Source organism: Salminus brasiliensis, chromosome 5 (assembly GCF_030463535.1).
Source record: "Salminus brasiliensis chromosome 5, fSalBra1.hap2, whole genome shotgun sequence".
Lineage (NCBI taxonomy): Eukaryota > Metazoa > Chordata > Actinopteri > Characiformes > Bryconidae > Salminus > Salminus brasiliensis.
In genome coordinates this window covers 26,543,268-26,563,846 of record NC_132882.1, presented here as the reverse complement: position 1 = coordinate 26,563,846, position 20,579 = coordinate 26,543,268, and the positions used below count along the sequence as shown (strand labels likewise).

Below are 20,579 nucleotides of genomic sequence, written 5' to 3'. Positions count from 1 at the left end.
AATCAGTTCAGAGGACACGGTTCCGCTGCCTGTCACCGGCCATAGGGAGCTTAGGCTTCGGTATGGATGCTCCAGAGCGTACAGTTTTAATAGGGAGGTTGTCCCCTTTACCCCCTAGTGTTTGGACGACTACTGTGTGGATTTCATTGCATAGCCATAGAAGGATTAGTAATGTCAGTTACTGAAGTTGGATGCTCAGTTCTGGATCACAGGTGCAACTCCCAACACACTCCTGCAAACTCCCAAAAAGAACACAGTAGCACTGCTCCACTTGGGATAACTGGGGTATTACCCTTATAGATGATGTTTGGCATCATGCTAAAGACTTGAGTCAGAAGTGACCAATGAATGCATGCTTGTGGACAAATTGAAACAAAAGTCAGGATCCAGGTTCACAACATGCCTTGAGGCACCAGTACTTTCAAATCCAATCAGTTTGGAGCATTTACTTAAGGGCTGTTGAATTCTTCAGGGATGGAATGCCCCTGGGAGGAAATGCCTATACGTTGGAAGGAATGAAACTCCTTTCCTAGCCTAAGGCAGTTTCCAGAGGCTACTAAACAATCGTGAAGACTAGACACTGGACCAAAATGGTGATGCATACTGAGATATTTTAGTACTCAGTGTTCCAACGCTTTCTCAGAGGTTGTGCCAAACATCTCCCCTGATGTCATGAATAGACACCTCAGGGTAGTTCTGCAAGTATTTAATTAGAGGGAGTTGCTGTTCTTAGAGCTTGCATAGGACAATGTCACCAAACTGTACACAAGCACTCCAAATACTTCATCTGTTCCCTTGAGGAGAGGAGAGAGGCTCTCCTGTGCCTCTGTGGCTGTGTCACAGTCACACAGTATATCACTGTGTTTTGACCTGGTCTCCATATCCTCATGGGGTATAGGAATGAAATAATACTACAAATGTAGATCACTAGTGTGTTTGAAAAATATAGACACATCTGAAAGAAGAATTTCCATAAAGTCAAAAATGTTTACATTAAAGAATGCATGCAAAAGTGTACTCTCTCTTTCTTGTGAGCTTGTGTGGGTGAATCATTGCAGAGCTTTATGAATGTGCATTTTGCGAATACATCTATATGTTCCATATTAATGTACATATTTGTCACAGGTGAGAGTTTTGTGTGGGCAAGCACATGCCCCCTCCAATAGATGTGAGGTCAGCCACTGTCTCTCTAGAAAGCCAGTGCACTTAGAGGAAAGTGCCTGATCACCAGCATACCTGTGCCACCTAGCATCACAATAAGAGTGATGGGGAAAAGCGCATGGCCAAATGTACACTCTCATGCACCTAAAAAAAAAAATTGCAGCAGACTGTGAACACGACCCTGATTAAATGAACAGGGATGGCAAGGTGCTTCCTGTTTGGAATTCGCATGAGCCAAGACTAAAAACCTGTGGTAATATTAAGCACGGTTGTTTTTATTGGTAAATTGATTTTATTAGAATTAAGAGTTAAAAGACAGCTATCCTGACCCCCTTACACCAAATGATGGAGATGACGGTAGCGCTGCAACTCTGTCAAGACAAGCATGATCCAACATTGGAAATTTAACTGCAACAGGAAATTTGTCTAAAATAATGCTTGAAAAGTTGTTTGATGTTGACCATTCATTTCAGGACTGATTAAGTTAGAAAAATATAAAGCACACTAATTTAGATACGTAAACATGACAACTTTCACTTTATTTTGTCAGCTGAAAGTGGTCGCTATTGATGGAAACCTTCAGGTTACTAACCAGAGCAATGTCCAGTTTGATGGTGATCTGCGGGAGTTTAGGTAAGCCCCAAATGTTACTTATAGATCACTTTTTTTGGTATTAAACTTCAATTACCTGTTTTGGGAAGTTTGGTAGGTTCACTTAAGGTTCATGATGCATGATTTCCTTTTTTGTTGTTCAGTAAGTTGGAAGAGAATAAAAAAGAACCAGCAGTGTCACAAAAAAAATATTTTAAACACTTTATGTATGTATTTTCTATTGTTTGATTCACACAGTGCACTTAATCCAAGTAGCTAGTAATCATGGTTATTACTTATTGTGATGTAATAAATCAACATAAAGGTATGTATTATTGTATTTTTGTTTGATTTAGTGTGTTGTTTTCAACAGGACTCAGGGGGGAGTGCACATTCATGAGGACCGACTGACAGTAACCTCTCCAGTACACATGTGGGTGAAGGTAGTGTATCATCCTTTTTTATGGTGGTTGTCTTTCCCTTTTAATAATCTTTAAATAAATGTTATTAATCATAAGAGCTGGTTGAGTGTGTTCTGATCACCAGCTTAGAAACATTTGATCCAAATGCTAGGGTGACAATATTTTCATTTTATAAGGCGAGGACACTGTGGACATACCGGTATCCATCGTAGTTAGGATGTCGTAGCTGGGGGATTTAAGTCTGCTTAAGTTGGAGGAGCATGACATTGTGTATGTGTGGGGCTAGAAATACCCCCAAACCATGCCACTACAGTACGTTATTGTTCATTAATGCATAAACATTTTTCGTTCATCAAGATCAATAAATATCCTTAATGTGACCAAATCATACAACTTAGGCCTACTTGAAACGCCCCATCCCAGCCAAAACATCCTAACTACAGTGGATACCCTGGTGTCCACTGTGTCCTCTTTTTTGAAAACAAAGAGATAATCATCTTAGCTTTTGGATCAAATATTTTTATGATAATGATCAGTACACAGTCAACCAGATGTCTCCAAACCTTTGACTAGTATTGTATATATTTCTATATTATATAAGCATGGTTAACATGTGTTTTAAAATGTAGCATCTATTCCCAAATCCATATATGGAAGCTAAGCTAAGCTGTTGAAAAAGCTTGAGTTGAACTTGTCAAGGCTGTGATGTCATAACCATGGACACATTTATGTATGGTTACACTTTCATAATAAACATGTACAAGCCCATTCTTCACTAAAAGCTCTGTTTTTAGAGTCTCCATGTGCATTAACTTTCTCACTGTCTTTGATCACTGCCTCTCGCATCTTCCCTGTACATGTTTCTGTCACACTTTCCTCCTGATTGTGCCTATCTGTCAGTTTTTTGGGTTTCCCCCCAATGTGCTACTTAGCACGTGCCTCTGTGAGTGTTCCTTGTCTCTGCCTTAGGCCCGCCTTGTCATTAGCGCTCCCATCTGTGTCTCTTTTGTAGCCCTGCCCTCTTGTTAGTCTCAGGTGTTCCTAGTTGGTCTGTGTAGCCTCTTCGTTTTTAATGTTGCTTGTCTGGTCTTGTGTGTGTTAAATGACAGGTCGCTGTGTGTTGCTTGTCCTGTGTTGTTGTTTTCGTTTGTTAGTTTTGTTCTTAGGTTTGTGTTTTTTTTCTTCCTGTTTTGTTTTATGTTTAATAAATTACTTGCATTTACTTCACAGTTTCACTCACTTTGATTGAGTGAGTAAGGCCATGTGTGATATTTACAACACCATGAAGGCTAGAAAAGTTATTCTGATATAATAGACACATTCAGTCAAAATGTTATAACCGGTTATAGGTCCAGATCTGGGTAAGGACCCAGACCGCAGTTCGTCTATAAGTGACCAGTGCCCTGGTGGAATGTTATAAACGCAGAATAAACACCTAAATGCATGTACCACACATATTCACACACATACGCGCACACACAGTGCAAAGGCATCAGTGCACAGCCAAGACAAACTGCAGAAGACCAGAAGGTCCACATTCAATGGCACAATCAGTCAGGTGTTTCATGTGAATTATTATTTGCATGGAAACATTCAGTCCCATTATTCTGGGGGCCGTGTATAAGGTGGCAAGCTGAGAGGGAACATTGTGCAGACTGATGGCAGTCGGCAGAAATTATCCCCAGTAGCACCTCCTAGAGCCATGCTTCTCAAATGTTTTGCAGCCAGGGACCCCTTCCAGTGTGAGGAAAAAAAATCCATGGACCCCTGCAGATTTATTTTATGAATACACTCCAACTGCTCAAATGTGAGGCATGTGGTTCAGTGGGCTTTGAATTTTCTTTTCATTTAACCGTGGAAATAAAACAATCAAAGGTTGTGCCGTTTTGTGCACATTAGATTAGAAACATTACAAAATAGAGACATTTCCATATCTGCCCTCAGAGTTTTGAACTCCACTGTACAATCAGGTGTGAGGATGTATTACCTAGCCAGCTAAGTTTGCTCTAACCCTGGGTTTTCTGGTTTATGCTGGTGAGCCATGTTTTAACATGGTTTTGTAGCACACTAACTTATGTTCCAAATTAGATTTTTATTTTTTGTCAAATGTTTCCCTTTTTTCTCCCAATTTGGTACTGCCAGTTAACCCACCCGTTCGTAGCTCCCTTTAACACATGCCTCCTCCGATACATGCACAGCCAGCCATCGCCTGTTTTTAAACTGCCTCCAATGTAGCATTGCTGTATAGCTGACATGCTCTAAGGAAAGCTCTGGGTCCCCAGACATCGATTAAGAGTAATGAGGGAAGCTCCATCTACCCACCTGGAGAGAGCACGGCCAATTGTGCTCTTTCTGACTGCTGATGGCAGTTCCAGTAGATTTCATTTAAATTAAGAGTAATTGGACAAACTGGACAAATCAATGTGAATAACGATATGAGGCAGGATTACATTATAAGTCACATATCTTCTTGTCTGTCATGTTGGTCAGACAGCTGTAAGTAAACTTTTTCACTATGATTGGCCCTTGCCTGTATCGGAATTTAGGATAAGACACTACTGTTGAGACAGTATTGATGTGGTCTTTGGCAAAGGCTCACTAAAGGTTGCGCAGAGAAAGTTTGTGAGCACCCTATTGAACGTTGCAAGGAGAAATAGGGCACCCTACTGCAGGAGTAGGGAACTGTGGGTTGGAATCCAGCAGAGTTTGCCATTTTCTCTGCTTTAACACGCAAACTAAAACTAAGTCCTTTTGCAACATATGCACCAACAGTTTACATAGCAGCAGTTTTTGATGATGGCGCCTATGATCATGCTCACGAGTGCCCTTTTTACACCCCGGCCTTCACCAATGACTGAATAACTGTAGACGTAAAAGTGGATGCTTGACTTGAGCTTGATTACTTGCTGTTTCTGGTACATAGACCCTGTTTACAACTGGTCACATCATGTGACAAGTATCTGGATTGTATCCTGGTAAGATTTTAGCCACATGCATTTACACTTGGTAGTCAGATGCTTCTCTGGTTAGTCAGACTGAATTCTGAATGCTGTGTGGGACAGAATATGCAAATTCGCTCGTTGCATGGCCATTATTACTGGTGTTTGGTTGTGCTGGGGAGGGGTTTTGGCTGTGGAATGTCTCTTGGAGAAATGGATGTGTTTACACTGTGGCTCAACATGTGGCTCAAACACTAATTGATCTAACTGTTCTAACACTAATTCTGATACTCAAGATGCATGAAGTTACCAGGTTAACAGGGTCATCAAGCCATGAAGCATTATAAGTATAAATAAACTTCAAAACAAGACAAATGTAGAATATAGATCCTTTTAAGTCCCAACTTGAACATGCCTACTACATGCCTTAAACCAACCGTAGCAGTTGGTGTAGTGTAGCGGGTAACAACACCACCTTCCCCATGGCAGACTAGGGTTTGATTCCGCCACTAGGCAAATACACCACAGAACACCAAGAGTCCTTGGGCAAGACTCCTAATACGGCATTTACCTACCTGTGTGACACAATTTAACTGTAAGTCAAACTAGATAAGAGCATCCACTAAATGCCACAAATGGCCATAAGTATGTTTGCAAACCATGCCTTTCCCCGAGTTCTGTAGCTTGTACTTGACAGATTCCAGAATTGTGGTTCTTTTCCCAGCTGTTTTGTGTGCCTTGTTTTGCTCCTGATTTAGCTTTGCACAATGATTTACTATGAAACATGTTACTGAGTGATGAATTGTGACCCCAGGCGCTGGACCTTATCCTTGAGAAGATGACGAATGCTGGCTTTGACTTCTCTAAAGTAAAAGCAATTTCAGGGAGTGGGCAGGTACATTTCTTGATCAGTTTCCTGCATTGAAATGTATTAAACATTACGTTTGATGAGTAACTGTCTATTAAGGCTCAACCATTTTATCTGTTGTTTGCAGCAACATGGCAGTGTGTACTGGAGAAAGGGAGCAAGGCAAACTCTGCAGCATCTTGATCCAGGGAGAGATTTGCACAGCTTGCTGCAGGTAGTGGTCGTTTTGATCAATAATTCCACTGGGGATGTTTAACCTGACTTCCCATTGCCTGCTTGTCTTTCAGAGAGCTCAGGGTTCATCTGTCCTGTTGGACCTGCATAATGCTGTTACACAACTTTTAACTATTGAGTGTTAGTATTTAAAGCAGCCAGAAACATGTTTCACAGGGTGAATAAGAGGAAAGGGCATGCCCTGGTCTGGAATGCTTTAAAATCCTATCGATTACTATGTCAATATCAGGGGGTGGGGTGGGGTGGGGGGATTCCTTTCCTGTTATTGAATTTAAGAGCCCTGGCTACTGCTTGAGGAGAGAACTGGCAGCAATAGGAGAAAGATTTAGTCCATATTGATTAGATGTGTAGAGGAAATCTAATGTTTTTAGTCTAATGTCCAGGCGGAATTTGGAAAGATGTATTTAATGCTGCAATGTAAGCTTGTATTATAATATAACATCTATATATTAAGGCCTTTCTATTTCATTTTTAAACCAGTTGAAAAAGCTGTCATTTCCTGAAATGACACTATATGGGGAAAAGTGTTTGGAAATCTGCTCATTCATTGGGTCAGGATGCTGGATGATCACCATTCCACCTCATCTCAAAACTTTTGGATGGCTAATGGCTGTGTGGACCAACAGAAAAGTGACCTGAAATAACATCTCTTCTTATTTTAGGGAAGTTTTGCAGTCCAAGACAGTCCAGTGTGGATGGACTCCAGTACTACAGAGCAGTGTCAGTGCCTTGAGTCTGCAGTAGGGGGTGCTCAACAACTGGCTGACATCACTGGGTCACGGGCCTATGAGGTGTGTATGGATTACATAGTCTACTACATTGCAGACCACATGGGTCCATTGTTCCAGGCACGTGCTCTGGACAGTGTAGACATATTTTGAGGTCATGATGAGGAATTTTGGCAACTTATATATTCACCACTAGCTTACTTATATCTACATGGACACTGCAATGAGAGAAAATTCTGACCATTTATTCAACAGCTTCACTTAATTTCTGCTGTGTAATGTCCCCAACACACATACACAAAAAAATAAATTAATTAATTAATTATATTGTGTAATCAAATGTATTTAAATTCTTGCCTTATAGCGTTTCACTGGGAATCAGATTGCCAAGATCCACCAGTTCCAGATGGATAAATACAATGAAACAGAGGTAGGTCATTATGAGCGAATTCTCAAAAAATTTTAAATATGCACAAATCGCTTTCCACCAAGCAAGCCATTTACTAAATTGAATATATTAAATGTCAACAAAAGCACTTTTTGAAATATTTTTGTTTTTATGTTTGTTTTCATTAGAGAATCTCATTGATCAGTAGTTTTGCTGCATCTCTCTTTCTTGGAGACTATGCAGCAATTGACTACAGTGATGGTAAGGCAACATAAGCTTTCTGTCAGTCTTATTATAATTTCTTAGCTTTCTTTTTCTTTTAAATAAATATACACAGACTGCTAATACACAGACTGCTACTGTAATGTGTTTGTAACAATAAATACACCAGTAGTAACATTGTAATTACATGGATTATTAATCTCTAACCACACAAACCTTAATATAAAGTGGGGTGTATTTTATACATTTGCATTATCCACCAGCTAATAGCAAAACATTTATGGACACCCCATTCAGCTACTTCAAGTTGCATCCATTGTTGACACACATTTGCAAATGCACACGCACACAGCTTGTCTAGTCCCTGTAATGAAGTATTGCCAATAGAATACAACTATAGGAGCAGATAAACATGGACTTATTGACACCATGCCTAATGCCAGGCCCCCCTAATATTGAGCTGTGGAGCAGTGGAACTGTACTCTCTAGAATGATGGTGCTCCAACCAATACCTCTGGGATGAGGTCATCCTACAGCCTGACCTCACTAACGCTCTTGTCACTGAATACAATCAAATCCTCAGAGCAAGGCTCTATAATCTAGTAGAAAGCCTTCTTCACAGGACAGTAGAGACAGTTACTCCAAAAAAGCAGAATAAACCTTTTTTTTAATACTCTTGATTTCAAAAGAAACAATGAATGAGCAGGTGTCCCAATACTTCTGTCTATGTAGTGTACATTTACAGAGTGTGCTCCAGACTCCTAATTATGTTATTTGGTCTTTCATCTTTTATAAAATTTATAGCATAAATTTTGTTTAGTTTTCTAGGTCATTATGTTTTATTAACATTAAACATTAAATTGCTTACAAAGATATGGCTGTGTTGACCTGATAAAAGAGAGTTTGATGTTTATTTGCAAGTTGGAGAACTATTAACCTGTGGCACGCTTATCCAGTACCATCGTGATTAGATTACAGAAACTCTATTAGATTTTCTCCCTGTTAACTTAACAGTCAAAGTCAAGAGTGTAATGTACTGACTGTATGGAACTGCTGCTGAAGTGTTCTGTCTAGTGACGTTTGGGGCCCGAAAAGATTCTCTATGTCCCTGAAAATGTACAGACAGGCTTTTACTCTGTTTGGGGCATGTTACAAGCAGAGGCCAACTTTAATGTGTTTAAATTTTGTCGTTGATTGTTTTAAGGTTCAGGGATGAATTTAATGGACATCTTCACCAAGCAGTGGTCAGAGCCGTGTCTGAAAGCCACAGCACCTGAGTTGGCAGAGAAGTTGAATGACCTCAAACCATCCACAGCAGTTCTGGTATTGTGCTCTTTTTTGTTCTTCTTCTGGCTTGTGATGGTGTAGCTATGCAGATGTTAGATTTAGAACATTATCAAAAGTGGATGATATGCTAACACTCGAAATTTCCATGACAGAATATTGCTGCTGTCCAATGAAAAACATGTTTCTCCATTTTTGTCCTTTTTTAGTTTCCACCATGGTTGGAATCCTGTAGCTGCTCCTGTATACTGTTCAATGATTCTGGATGAATAGACCAATAGAAATGCTCAAATGTACTTGAAGAAAACTATTTTACATTGACTTCAATTCAAAAGAGCATTTTTTCCTTCTCCTCATCCATCCCTCATTAAGACGCATTCAACAACCAAAACCCATCCCAGTACAACCAAAACATCAGTAATTGATTAGCATATTTTATCCTTACGGATCCCCTGAAAGTACATAAAGGGAAAAATGGCATGGGTTTAAAATGGGTAAAAGAATGATGTCTGGATAATTATCTCAAGATAATCAATTACAAACGCAGTATTTCAGTGCTCACCAGCAGATGTCGTCATATTATACCAGAGAGAAAATTACAGTTTTAATTCTATACTCACAAGAATGGTTAGGTTACTGGCAGTTATGCAGGTTGTACAGTTAGGGTATCCTGTTTGTTGTTGTTTCCAAGCTCTCTAATAGTTTATTATGATGTATGTATTTTTATGATGTATGCAGTTGTTAGATGTTTTGGATGGAGTGTCATGGCATAATGTTGCCAACCCCTAGTTCCAGCTAATTTTGCAACCTGGGCAGTGTTGAATGAAGGATAGCTCTATATAGCAAACGGTGCCTGTTTATAGGACTGTTTGTATTTCTTTCCTCTCCGTAGGGCTCTGTTTCTCCCTACTTTGTAAAGCGCTTTGGGTTTCCAGAAGATTGTAAAGTGGTGGCTTTCACTGGAGACAACCCTGGTAAGTTTAACCTATATGTCCTATAAAAATGTGGTGTTTGTTTATTTAACATTCTTCTCTCTTCTACGCTCTCGTACTGCTCTATAATCCATGTAATTGTTAGTCCCAGTGATATCGGCGCAAATATTCTGTTGCTTAGATGCAGTTTATACTGTTTGATATAAAAGAAAATATGAATGTCATCTGCAAAGGAGGTAGTGCAGTAGGCAGTTCTATCATACGTGAAGTCATGTTGTAGTAAGTGACCTTGTGTTGTAGCGTATTGTGAACCATTACTGTATAATAGATAATGTGCCAGTGCCATTGTAGGTACATCATTCAGATCTCTGCCTTGATTGTTGACTTTTTTGAACCCATTCGACCCACTGTGGCCATACAGCCTGTAGATGTCACTATAACGGCACTGTTTTATTTACCCTCAACCCCCCTCCCCAGCATCTCCTCTTGGATGATTCCTGTGAGGGCTGTGGTCACGTCCTCTTTCTGAGCAGCATGTAAACCGCACATTAACCAAGAGAGTGAAAAGAGGGGAATGATGAAGAAAACAGCAGATGGCTCCTGGCCAAGCGCCTGACTCTCTCTTACACCCATTACTCCCTTAGGGTGGGGTGACATTTTTCAATTACAATCCACCATTGGCAGGCATAAACATAAAAGTGACCCTGACACCAAGCAACCAATGGCATCTAGCCTCAGCAGGGTAATCTGCATAAAACGGACTTTATGACCAATAAAAATGTGAAAGATGCCCAGCCTGTGAGAGAGCTTCACCACTGTATTTGAAAGGGATGTGGCATACTGTTTCTATAAGGTTATAGGGTAGTATAGAGCTGTCACCATAACTCAATTAAAATGATATTAAATTCAAACTTCTTGATTAGCAAGTATTAGTTGTAAGTATTATGCAGATAAATAGAGAGCTAAATAATGCCCAGATGTATGTGGGCATCCCTTCTATTGAGTCCCTGTAAATTAGAACTTCCAATAGAATAGGACTCTCTGGAGCAGATATTAACCTATTGGCACCATGCCTAATACCAGCTGTGCGCTAAAGGGGTATAAAGCCCCTTAGCATTGTGCTGCAGATCCTTGGAACAGTGTTCATTGGCTTGTCAGTGCTTGTTGCTGAATGCAATCCAGTCCTCACAGCAATGCTCAAGAATAGTAGAAAGACTTCCCTGGACAGTAAGCACTGAGACTCTTAACATCTGTGATCTTGGAAGAAACAATGAATAAGCAGATGTCCCAATACTTTTGTCTATATACATGTCTGTGTGTGTCTCTGTATGTGTGTGTGTGTGTGTGTGTGTGTGTATCTACCTATCTATATAGACATATATACATGCATATATTGGCTTGGTTTATTCCTGCTCCTGTAAAGTTGCTATTTTCATTTTGCTATTTTGGAGATAGTAAGTAGTAGTAAGTAGTAGGTATTTTAGAGGCTTTAGCTAGACAAGCATTGTTTGTTGTTATTGTTCTTGCAAATATTGTTTTTCTGAAAAAAAAAACTCCAGTTGAGCTCCATCAAAATAATTGTCCAACTGATATAAATAAATCAATCATTCAAGACAAATTGATTAATAATATAATCCGTAGTGACAGCAAAGATGCCTTCCTCTAAAAAATAAACATTCTACCTTGAACAAACAAGAAGAGTGTAATAAAGTAGTGTTTCAAACTCAAAATGCTTAAAAATGTGTTCACTGGAACATTTTGCTGTGTATAATAAATTGCTGCTTTGTCAGTTTTGGAACTAGTATACAGTGGTGGCTGAAGTGTCCATGTATAATTTACAGAATGGTGACACAAGCAGAGAGGAGCTGAATAATGACCACAGCACATTACACTTTAAGATGAGTTTAGACGACTAGTGCTAGCAAGGACGTGCTGAAAACCATTGCTTTTTGCTCCAGAATGAATGGACCCCAGCTTCCCTCCTGATGTATTGAAATGCTGTTGTAGGATCATTTTTCTTGAGAAGCATTAGCCTCACAGAAGCAAGCATCCGTGTATATGTGTATGTGTGTGTGTGTGCACTTTTTCCTGCAAGGTCACCAATGGAAAGACTGGCTGTGATTAAATATTAACCAAGTCCGCCCTCTGCCGCTCAAATTAAAACATGTAAAAGATGTCAGTAGGCAGTTGATACCCCCCCCTCGAGCCAACACACACACACACACACACACACACACACACACACACACACACCTTTATTAGTAAGGTTTTGTTTGGAAACATGATTACATTTCTTCCCCCACGTTCCCAGTGCTTGTCTGTCAGTATCACTGTGGTTGCCAAGATGGTATATGAGATTGATTTCTCTTAGCATCTGCACAAAAATGTTTATAATAGAATGCGACAGTTTGGGAAAACAGCCAGATTGGGAGATGAGTCATTTACTTGTGACAGTTGTGAAAATAAGTGGGTAGAGTAATTTGATTTTCACATTTCAGGATCACTGGCTGGGATGCGGCTTCAGGAGGGGGATATAGCGGTGAGTGTTTTCTTAATTTGGTCAGAATTATCTCTTTTTTGTTAGATGGTTAGATTTCATTGGTTCTCAACCCTGGCCCTGGTCCTACAGTACCCTTGTTCTTCACATTTCTGTGTTTTCCTAGCTCCAGTACACCCACTTTATCTGAGAAACCATAGCTGTGTCCAAAACTGTGCCCTATGTACTCTCCAATACATGTGAAAATCCAGATCATTATATAGAACACTATTATAGGGAACAGAATTCGACAAGGCAGTGAATGATTTCGGACTGCAGACAGACAGCAGAGTATGTCACATAGAGGGTTGCCAGATTTCCTCATGCTTTCCAGCATAAACATGTTTGAAAATCCAACACAATGTATTACCCAAAAACCCCCCAAAAGCAAACATACTGATGTTCAGCATTTTAATAACAGTAAACCAAACCAGCAGTTTGATAAACTGCACAACCCAAATGTTTTCTAGGTAGATTATTAATGCATTTTTTATGATAAGAAGCATGGCTCTATGCAATCAGAAATGTTCATAAATAAGATTAAACTTGCAAGCAATTAAAGCAGTATAACTAAGCATATAAACAGGCAATAAGCAATGCAGCATCACTGCTTATTCCCTTTTCCAGCAGCAGAACCATGTACTCTCTGCAGGGTTAACCAGTTATTACATTAAGAAGGCAGATCTCCTCAGCAGCTTTAGGTTTAGCTGTCCATCCAACTTCTGGCAACACTGCTCCATAAATGCCTTTATCTGAGTGTCACTGCACATACTGAGTGTCACTGCACATACTTATGGGTATTCCATATACTTTTAGTGTACATCGTTTGCACATTACAGTGCATTGTGGGATTATTATAGTGCACTGAAAATTGGCACTACGAAACCACTACAAAATGCTGGAAAGTAGTGCACTATACAGTAAACAGGGCAAGTGAGAATGAGCTGATTAGTAGAACCTGATAGATTTCAGAAAGGTTGAGAAAGCATTGAATTGTAACTACAACACTGCTGATCTGATTCATCCATGTTTTTTCAAGCACACCCTTCACTCACAGCAGGTGTGATTAAAACATTCAGAGTGCTACGTTATAGATGCTAGATTGCTTAAAAGAACCAGCCAGCAGATATGTTATTCGTAAGCTCAGTGAGCAGAAGACACTTCTGTTCATAACATCAAACTGCTTGAGCTATGGGTTAATGGTTAATGTATTTTCTGTTAAAGAACTTCATTTGATCAAAGAACTCTTCAAATTCAGTGTCCTTCATCTAGCAGCTCCCTGCACATGCTTACGATTATGTTAAATGCTTTTTCCTTCCATGCAGTTGAGTGAGAGCATGCTAGTCAGGTCAGACTGGAGCTCTGTACTGTGCAGTTAGAATAACTACAGTACTTTTTTGCATAGCAAAGAAGCTTTGCTACTGGTTTTATTTAGATGTAGAAACATTAATATTGCTAGTAGCCCAAATATGACTAGAAATTCTAAAAATTAATTACAGCAATTAATTAGTATATAGTGTACATAGATAAAAGGATACTATTCAGGTATCATTTTTGTTATTTTGTCCACCAAAATGATGTTTGTGTAGCATTTGTACTTTAAAATAGCAGCTTCAGAATCATGCTCATGTTCCACTCATTGAAATGAGGCATCTCTGTAGTTGCTACCCCTGGCTCAGAATGCTGGATATTGCATTATGTAACTGCAGGGAAAGATTGTGAGAATTGGCAATTCTGAGTAACCTGGGTCATATTTGTGTAAAATCCTGTATTATTACTTTAACGTCTGTATCTCTCAGCTTGTCAGCAAAAGCATGTATAGGCTGTGTCATTTAGGGTTGGCTCAAGACACAAAATCCACTTCCTTACTGTAGGGGGAGCCTAGAAGCAAGACATGCCAATTCTTACATAATGGTGCTTTAGGATGGGCTTAAGGTGTACCGTTTGAAGAACAGAAAAAAAATAAAATTTATTATATAAAAATGATACATGTTTTCTTGGAGAGAATACAGTGAAATCATTCTTTGTGACTGAAAGTACTCTGACAGTGTTTGTACTCAAAATTCTGACCGTTTAGTTCTTTTTTATTGGAAAAGGCACTTAAGGTACATCTGTGCTATTACAGGGGTGTTCAGCGTTTAGTCCTGGGCAACTAAAGTGCAGTTTGGTGCTTTTCTTTTGGTGCAAACACCCTAACGAAACATTAGTTGAGTGAGGTGCATTTAGGAAGGGAAATCCCACAACTTCGCTGGACTGAGGCCCTGCATGACTGAGCTGAATGCCTGGGCTGGTTTTTTATATAATGTAATAATATTAAAGACAAATCAGAGATCTATGACAGCGCAGTATGTCATGGGTTATTCATTATCCCTAATTAAACTGCTCCTCTAGCAAATCACATCTTTTTTGTGAGCTGGGAGCATCATGACCTATCTCAGATATTCCAGACGACTGTTTCTATGCATGGTTTAGTAAATGCAGGTATGAATCCACAAAACAAAAGATTATGATCAAAGCAATGCCAGACAATCACAGGACATCACTGGTGTAATCATCAGTGTAATCACAGTACGGTTTTGCCCATGTTGTGCCGGCCTAATGCAGAGTAGTAGATTGCAGCATTGATATCATCTGACCTCTTTTCCTCTGACAGGTGAGTTTGGGCACAAGCGATACTGTCTTCCTTTGGATCAAGGAACCGAGACCTACTGTGGAGGGCCATATCTTCTGCAACCCTGTGGACTGTCTGTCCTACATGGCTTTGATCTGGTAAAGTGTCCTAACCGCTTACAGCTAAGACATTTCTGGGTTACTTTTTTAGATTACTGAGATGATAGACCCAGGAACATTTAGGTAGGCAGCTGTAGCCAGGTTTCCATCCAGTTGTTAAAATGTATTGAATCAAATAATGGAAATATTGCAAGAAAATTCTCCATTTTTTCTTATTCTCAGGGTGGAATCAAAAAACCCTAGTGCAACACATATGAAAGCAATTGTGAAAAATATGAAACAAGTCTACATAGAAAGCATTACTGATTTGTAGCTCATTGCTGTAAGGTTTTTATAATGGTGGTGGAAAGAGCACACTAGCTAACATAACATTACTGGTACCTGCTCTCTTTTGTCAGGCTTTAATTGGACAAAAAACAAAAAAAACCCTGATTGGTCTTGTGATTCTTTTACATTCCCATTTAAAGTATTTATGCAGTTCATGTGTTTCCATTCCTTTTTTCAGGCAAAAAAGGATAACCCTAAATGAGTATTTTTAAGCAGCTTTTGCTGCTAGTTGGTTTCAGAAACATTAAACTGGTCTTTGTTAAGGTGGAAAAAAAGCTGGTCATCCAGGCAAAAACAGTTTGGTCATGGTGGTTGACCAGTTTGGTGATCCTGGTCTTGGTGGTCAACCAGCTTGGTCATACTTGTGGTCTAGCTAGGTCATGTATTTATTTCTTTTTCCTCAAAATACAGATAAAAATGTGTACATTGTTGCCTAATACACACAACCATGCATGTACCACAACACAAAAATCATTTTCATCAATTTTCTTTTTTATGCCCTTTTCTCATCCTACTTGAGGCCCTGTCCATCCATCCCAATCATATAATTTCCGTGTTCAAGGATGAAAAAGAGTTAAGAATTAGTTAAAATATTTGAATTTAATGTACATAAGTAAAAAATAATAACATCAAAATTAAAACTCAATCCCACTACTGATAACTGTAGTGACAAGATTAAAATTTTTAAATTAAATCTTTTTAAATAAATGACCGGCCAATGTTAGAACTGATCCAAGCAGTATATATATAAAAGCGTGGCTCAGGCTTCCTAAGACTGCTTCTAGTAAGAAACGACTCTGCTTTCATGGACATTCTTTATTCTTTTTTTTTATTATTTTAATTATTACAGCAGCCATTCAGTGTTGTCCACGATATTATCAGTGCAACACAGTGTATTTATTCTTCTTCCAGAATCCAGTAGCTTATGACTGCTCTATTCAAACCATTACAGAACTGAACCTATTCACCTACAAAACCTATATATATCTCCCTGATACAGGTACACCCAGTAGGAAATTACATGTATGACAAGTAAATTACATGAATGACAAGATACAAACTGCAGTGCATCATCAGACCTTGAGAGAAGACCATCGGTATTCACCTGCTCATAGTGTATATTCTATATGTCCAAAACTATCCAGACAGTCCTTGTAAATACTGAATTCAGCATTTGCTGCTTTCACTTTAAGGTATACTCATTGCTGTCACAGGTGTTCAATTGCACCCACACAGTGATAATGTCCATAGAAAAGCTCTGCCAGTTGAATGAGATGCTCTGGTCACCAGACTCAAAGCCAAACATCTGCTTGAGCAGTATAAAGCCCCATAGCATTTATCTGTGGAGCGGCGGAACTGCTTTCACAGGAGTGGCAGAGCTCCATACAATACCTCTGGGGAGAGCTGGAGTTTCTGATCAGTATTAATACTTTTGTGTGGCCGAGTGCTGGCAGATTCTCACAGCAATGTGGGAACCTTGAGCTAATACAGGCTTCTGTACTTCCATACTACACATCCATACCTGTAGACATGCACACAGACATACATTTTTAGTGCTGAGTGCAGGGTTAAGTAAGGTTAGGTATGCACTCTTAAAAGTAAAGGTGCTTTTTGTGGTTCTCTTCTCTGAAGGTCTAATGATGCACTACAGTTTGTAAATATCTTGTTTGGTGGCAGAGCTGCACAAGACTGGGATGGAGGTGGTGATGACAGACTCTATGATGGCTGAGTAGAACTGTACCAGCAGCTCCTGAGGCAGGTTGAACTTCTTCAACTGGCACAGGAAGCTCACCCTCTGTTGGGCTTTCTTTGTGATGGAATTGATGTTGATATCCCACTTCAGTTTCCTGGTTAATGTAGTTCCCGGGAACTTCAAGGACTCCACAGCTGTCACGGTCTTGTCAAAGATTTTGAGGTTTAGCAGTGGGGGACTTCTCCTGAAGTCCACTGTCATCTCCACAGTTTTGAATGTGTGGAGCTCCAAATGGTTGTGACTGCTCCAGAGGACCAGCTGTCCAATCACCTTCCTGTGCAGAGACACATCATTGTCTTGGATGAAATCAATGACTGTAGCATTACCTGTAAACTTCAGAATTTAAACAGAGTGGTCCGTAGAGGTGCGGTCATTGATGTACAGTAAGAAGAGCTGTGGAGAATACAGACATCCTCTATTGTTCATCCTCGAGTGCCTGAAGATAATATTCATGACCTCACCTGCTGATCTTCCTGTGAGGAAGTTGGCATTTCTTTGGCGGGTGGATGTATGCCCCCTGAGCTGGAGTAGTTTGTCGTAGAGTTCAAGTACAAGAAGTGTGTAGGATATACAGTGAGTCCAAGAAGTATTTGATCCCTTGCTGATTTTCTTCGTTGGCCCACTAATAAAGACATGATCATTCTATACTTTTAATGGTAGATGTATTCTTACATGGAGAGACAGAATATTAAAAAGAAAATCCAGAAAATAAATCTAAGGAATATATATTAATTGATTTGTATTTCATGGAGTGAAATAAGTATTTGATCCCTTAGTATTCATTAGCAGTTCTGGCTTTTACAGACCAGTTAGACACTCCCAATCAACTTGTTACCTGACCTGAAGCCACCTGTTCTCACTAATCACTTGTGTGAAAAACACCTGTCCACAGAATCAGACAGATCACACAGATTTCAAGTCTCCAACATGGGTAAAACCAAAGAGCTGTCACAGGACCTCAGAGTCAGAATTGTTGACCTTCACAAAGCTGGAATGGGCTACAAAAAGATTAGTAAGGTGTTGGATGTGAAAGTAACAACTATTGGTGCAATTATCAGAAAGTTTAAAGAGTATAACATGACAATCAACAGACCTCGGCCCGGTGCTCCAAAGAAGATTTCGCCTCGTGGGGTGGCAATGATGCTGAGAACAGTCAGAAATCGTCCTGCAACCACTCGGCAGGAGTTAGCAAATGACCTGAAGGCAGCTGGGACCACAGTTTGCAAGGAAACAATTGGCAACACTTTGCGCAACAATGGATTCACATCCTGCAGTGCCCGAAAGGTACCCCTGCTGAAGAGAGCACATGTGGAGGCGCGCCTCAAGTATGCCAATGATCATTTGAAAGATGAACCAAGTTATTGGGAGAAGGTTTTGTGGTCAGACGAGACCAAAATTGAACTTTTTGGCCTCAACTCCACCCGCCATGTGTGGAGGAAGAAAAATGCTGCCTATGACCCCAAGAACACTGTGCCCACCGTCAAGCATGGAGGTGGAAGCATAATGTTTTGGGGGTGTTTCTCTGCCAAGGGTACAGGGCTACTTCACCGCATCACTGGGAAGATGGATGGAGCCATGTACCGCACAATCCTGAGGGACAACCTCCTCCCCTCTGCCAGGGATCTGAAAATGGGCCGTGGTTGGGTCTTCCAACATGATAACGACCCTAAACATACAGCAAAGGCAACAAAGGATTGGCTCAAGAAAAATCACATTAAGGTCATGGAGTGGCCCAGCCAGTCGCCAGACCTCAATCCGATCGAAAATCTATGGAGGGAGCTGAAGGTCAGAGTTGCCAAGCGACAGCCCACCAACCTTCATGATTTAGAGAGGATCTGCAAAGAAGAGTGGGCCAAAATTCCCCCTGGTGTGTGTGCTAAACTTGTGGTTAACTACAACAAACGTCTCACCGCTGTGCTTGCAAACAAAGGCTTTGCCACTAAGTATTGAGTGTGTTTGGCAAGAGGGATCAAATACTTATTTTCCTCATTGAAATACAAATTAATTAAAATATATTCTTTAAAATTATATTCTGGATTTTTGTCTTGATATTCTGTCTCTCCATGTTAGAATATATCTACCATTAAAAGTGCAGAAGGATAGTGTCTTTATTAGTGGGCAAACAAAGAAAATCAGCAAGGGATCAAATACTTCTTGGACTCACTGTAGGTCCTTTAAAAATACCCCCATGGTCCAGGTGGCTGTCCGTAATGTTATGTTTTAGTCATTTTTGTGGATAATTTTTAATATATATTTTTATAATGTTATTTGTAGTTCTGATGAAGTAGAAAAAGAGAGAACATCTATCCTTATAACAGCGGTCGTTCTTTTTAAGAATTTTCATCCATCGCAGTAAAATGGCTGTGTGTGTGTGTGTGTGTGTGAGTGGTTTTGTAAAGTCTCTCGTCGCTGTGTAGGCATGAAGCAGCAGAGTAATTGAAGTGCTCAGAACTCCAGCACTGTGTATGAATGACTGACTGTGGAGAAATATCAAGCTCGCTGCTGACTGAGACAACAGTAAAGTTCACCGTCGTATAGCTAGGAAAAGAGACTGCAGTTTGATAGATACTCTTTTGTTATGCTGAATGAATGTCTCCATGCAGCATTTTTGAAGTCTTCTTGTTCTATAGAAGTCACTATCACTATCCCTGTGGCGACCTTGTGGAGTTCAATCTCTACTGACTTAAACCAGATGGGCCTTTATGTATAATTAGCAATGGAATATTTTGAAAATCTAAATGAACTAATGTTCATTAATTTAATTTCAAATGGCAAAATGGCCAGTAAATACAAATGCCATGTTTGTAAGAGATCTTTTTGAGGTAATTAGATACAATTCAGTAGGTATCGCCAGGTTCACACTACACAACTGCAGGAGTCGTCAGATGGTTCTACTCTTCACACTACACACCTTGTTGTCTAGTAATCAGGAATCTTTTAGTGATCACTATACTAGTGATCTGTGTCACAGGGTCAAGAATTACACGATTTTCCTGAAAAACAAACCATGCATGAGACGTTTTTTTTCCTTACGAAGAAGGATGTCCCGACCTTCATTTTTCTCCTAACCCAGTGTCTCGTGCTCTCATTGGCTGTAGCTAGCTGCTGCACTAACTTCCAGTCACAACACTTCTCACACTACTGGATTTATAGTAGCCAACAGGTCCAGAAATTTAATATTTGTCAGAAGCTTGCGAGGCATCAGTGATCACTCTGCGACCTCTCTGATTGTGTCTTTGAGCAGTTTACCCAGCACTGAGCAAATTTGTGTCTGTGATTTCCTAAAACAGTCTACTTGAAAATTGGGGCTAAAATCATGTAGCCTGAACCCATAAAGAGGGAAAGTCACAAGAAATGAAAAAGTTGGGAAGATGGGACTCCTAACAACTATCCAAGATCTGGAAGACTCCCCAAACTGCATCCATCATATAGAGTACAAAGAGGAGAAAACAAACTCCACTTTT

The 20,579-nt window shown here is 39.9% G+C and overlaps 1 protein-coding gene across 1 annotated transcript in view; it reads left to right on the top strand.

Moving 5' to 3' along the window:
- xylb (xylulokinase homolog (H. influenzae)) overlaps window positions 1-20,579 on the top strand; it is a 69,854-nt gene that overhangs the window by 604 nt on the left and 48,671 nt on the right. Inside the window, exons 2-12 of the mRNA XM_072678889.1 lie at window positions 1,712-1,794; window positions 2,126-2,195; window positions 5,928-6,008; window positions 6,109-6,195; window positions 6,878-7,006; window positions 7,308-7,373; window positions 7,520-7,592; window positions 8,758-8,876; window positions 9,730-9,811; window positions 12,268-12,308; window positions 14,959-15,074. Of these exons, the coding sequence (XP_072534990.1) occupies window positions 1,712-1,794; window positions 2,126-2,195; window positions 5,928-6,008; window positions 6,109-6,195; window positions 6,878-7,006; window positions 7,308-7,373; window positions 7,520-7,592; window positions 8,758-8,876; window positions 9,730-9,811; window positions 12,268-12,308; window positions 14,959-15,074 (947 nt within the window). The remainder of the gene's footprint in view (window positions 1-1,711; window positions 1,795-2,125; window positions 2,196-5,927; window positions 6,009-6,108; window positions 6,196-6,877; window positions 7,007-7,307; window positions 7,374-7,519; window positions 7,593-8,757; window positions 8,877-9,729; window positions 9,812-12,267; window positions 12,309-14,958; window positions 15,075-20,579) is intronic.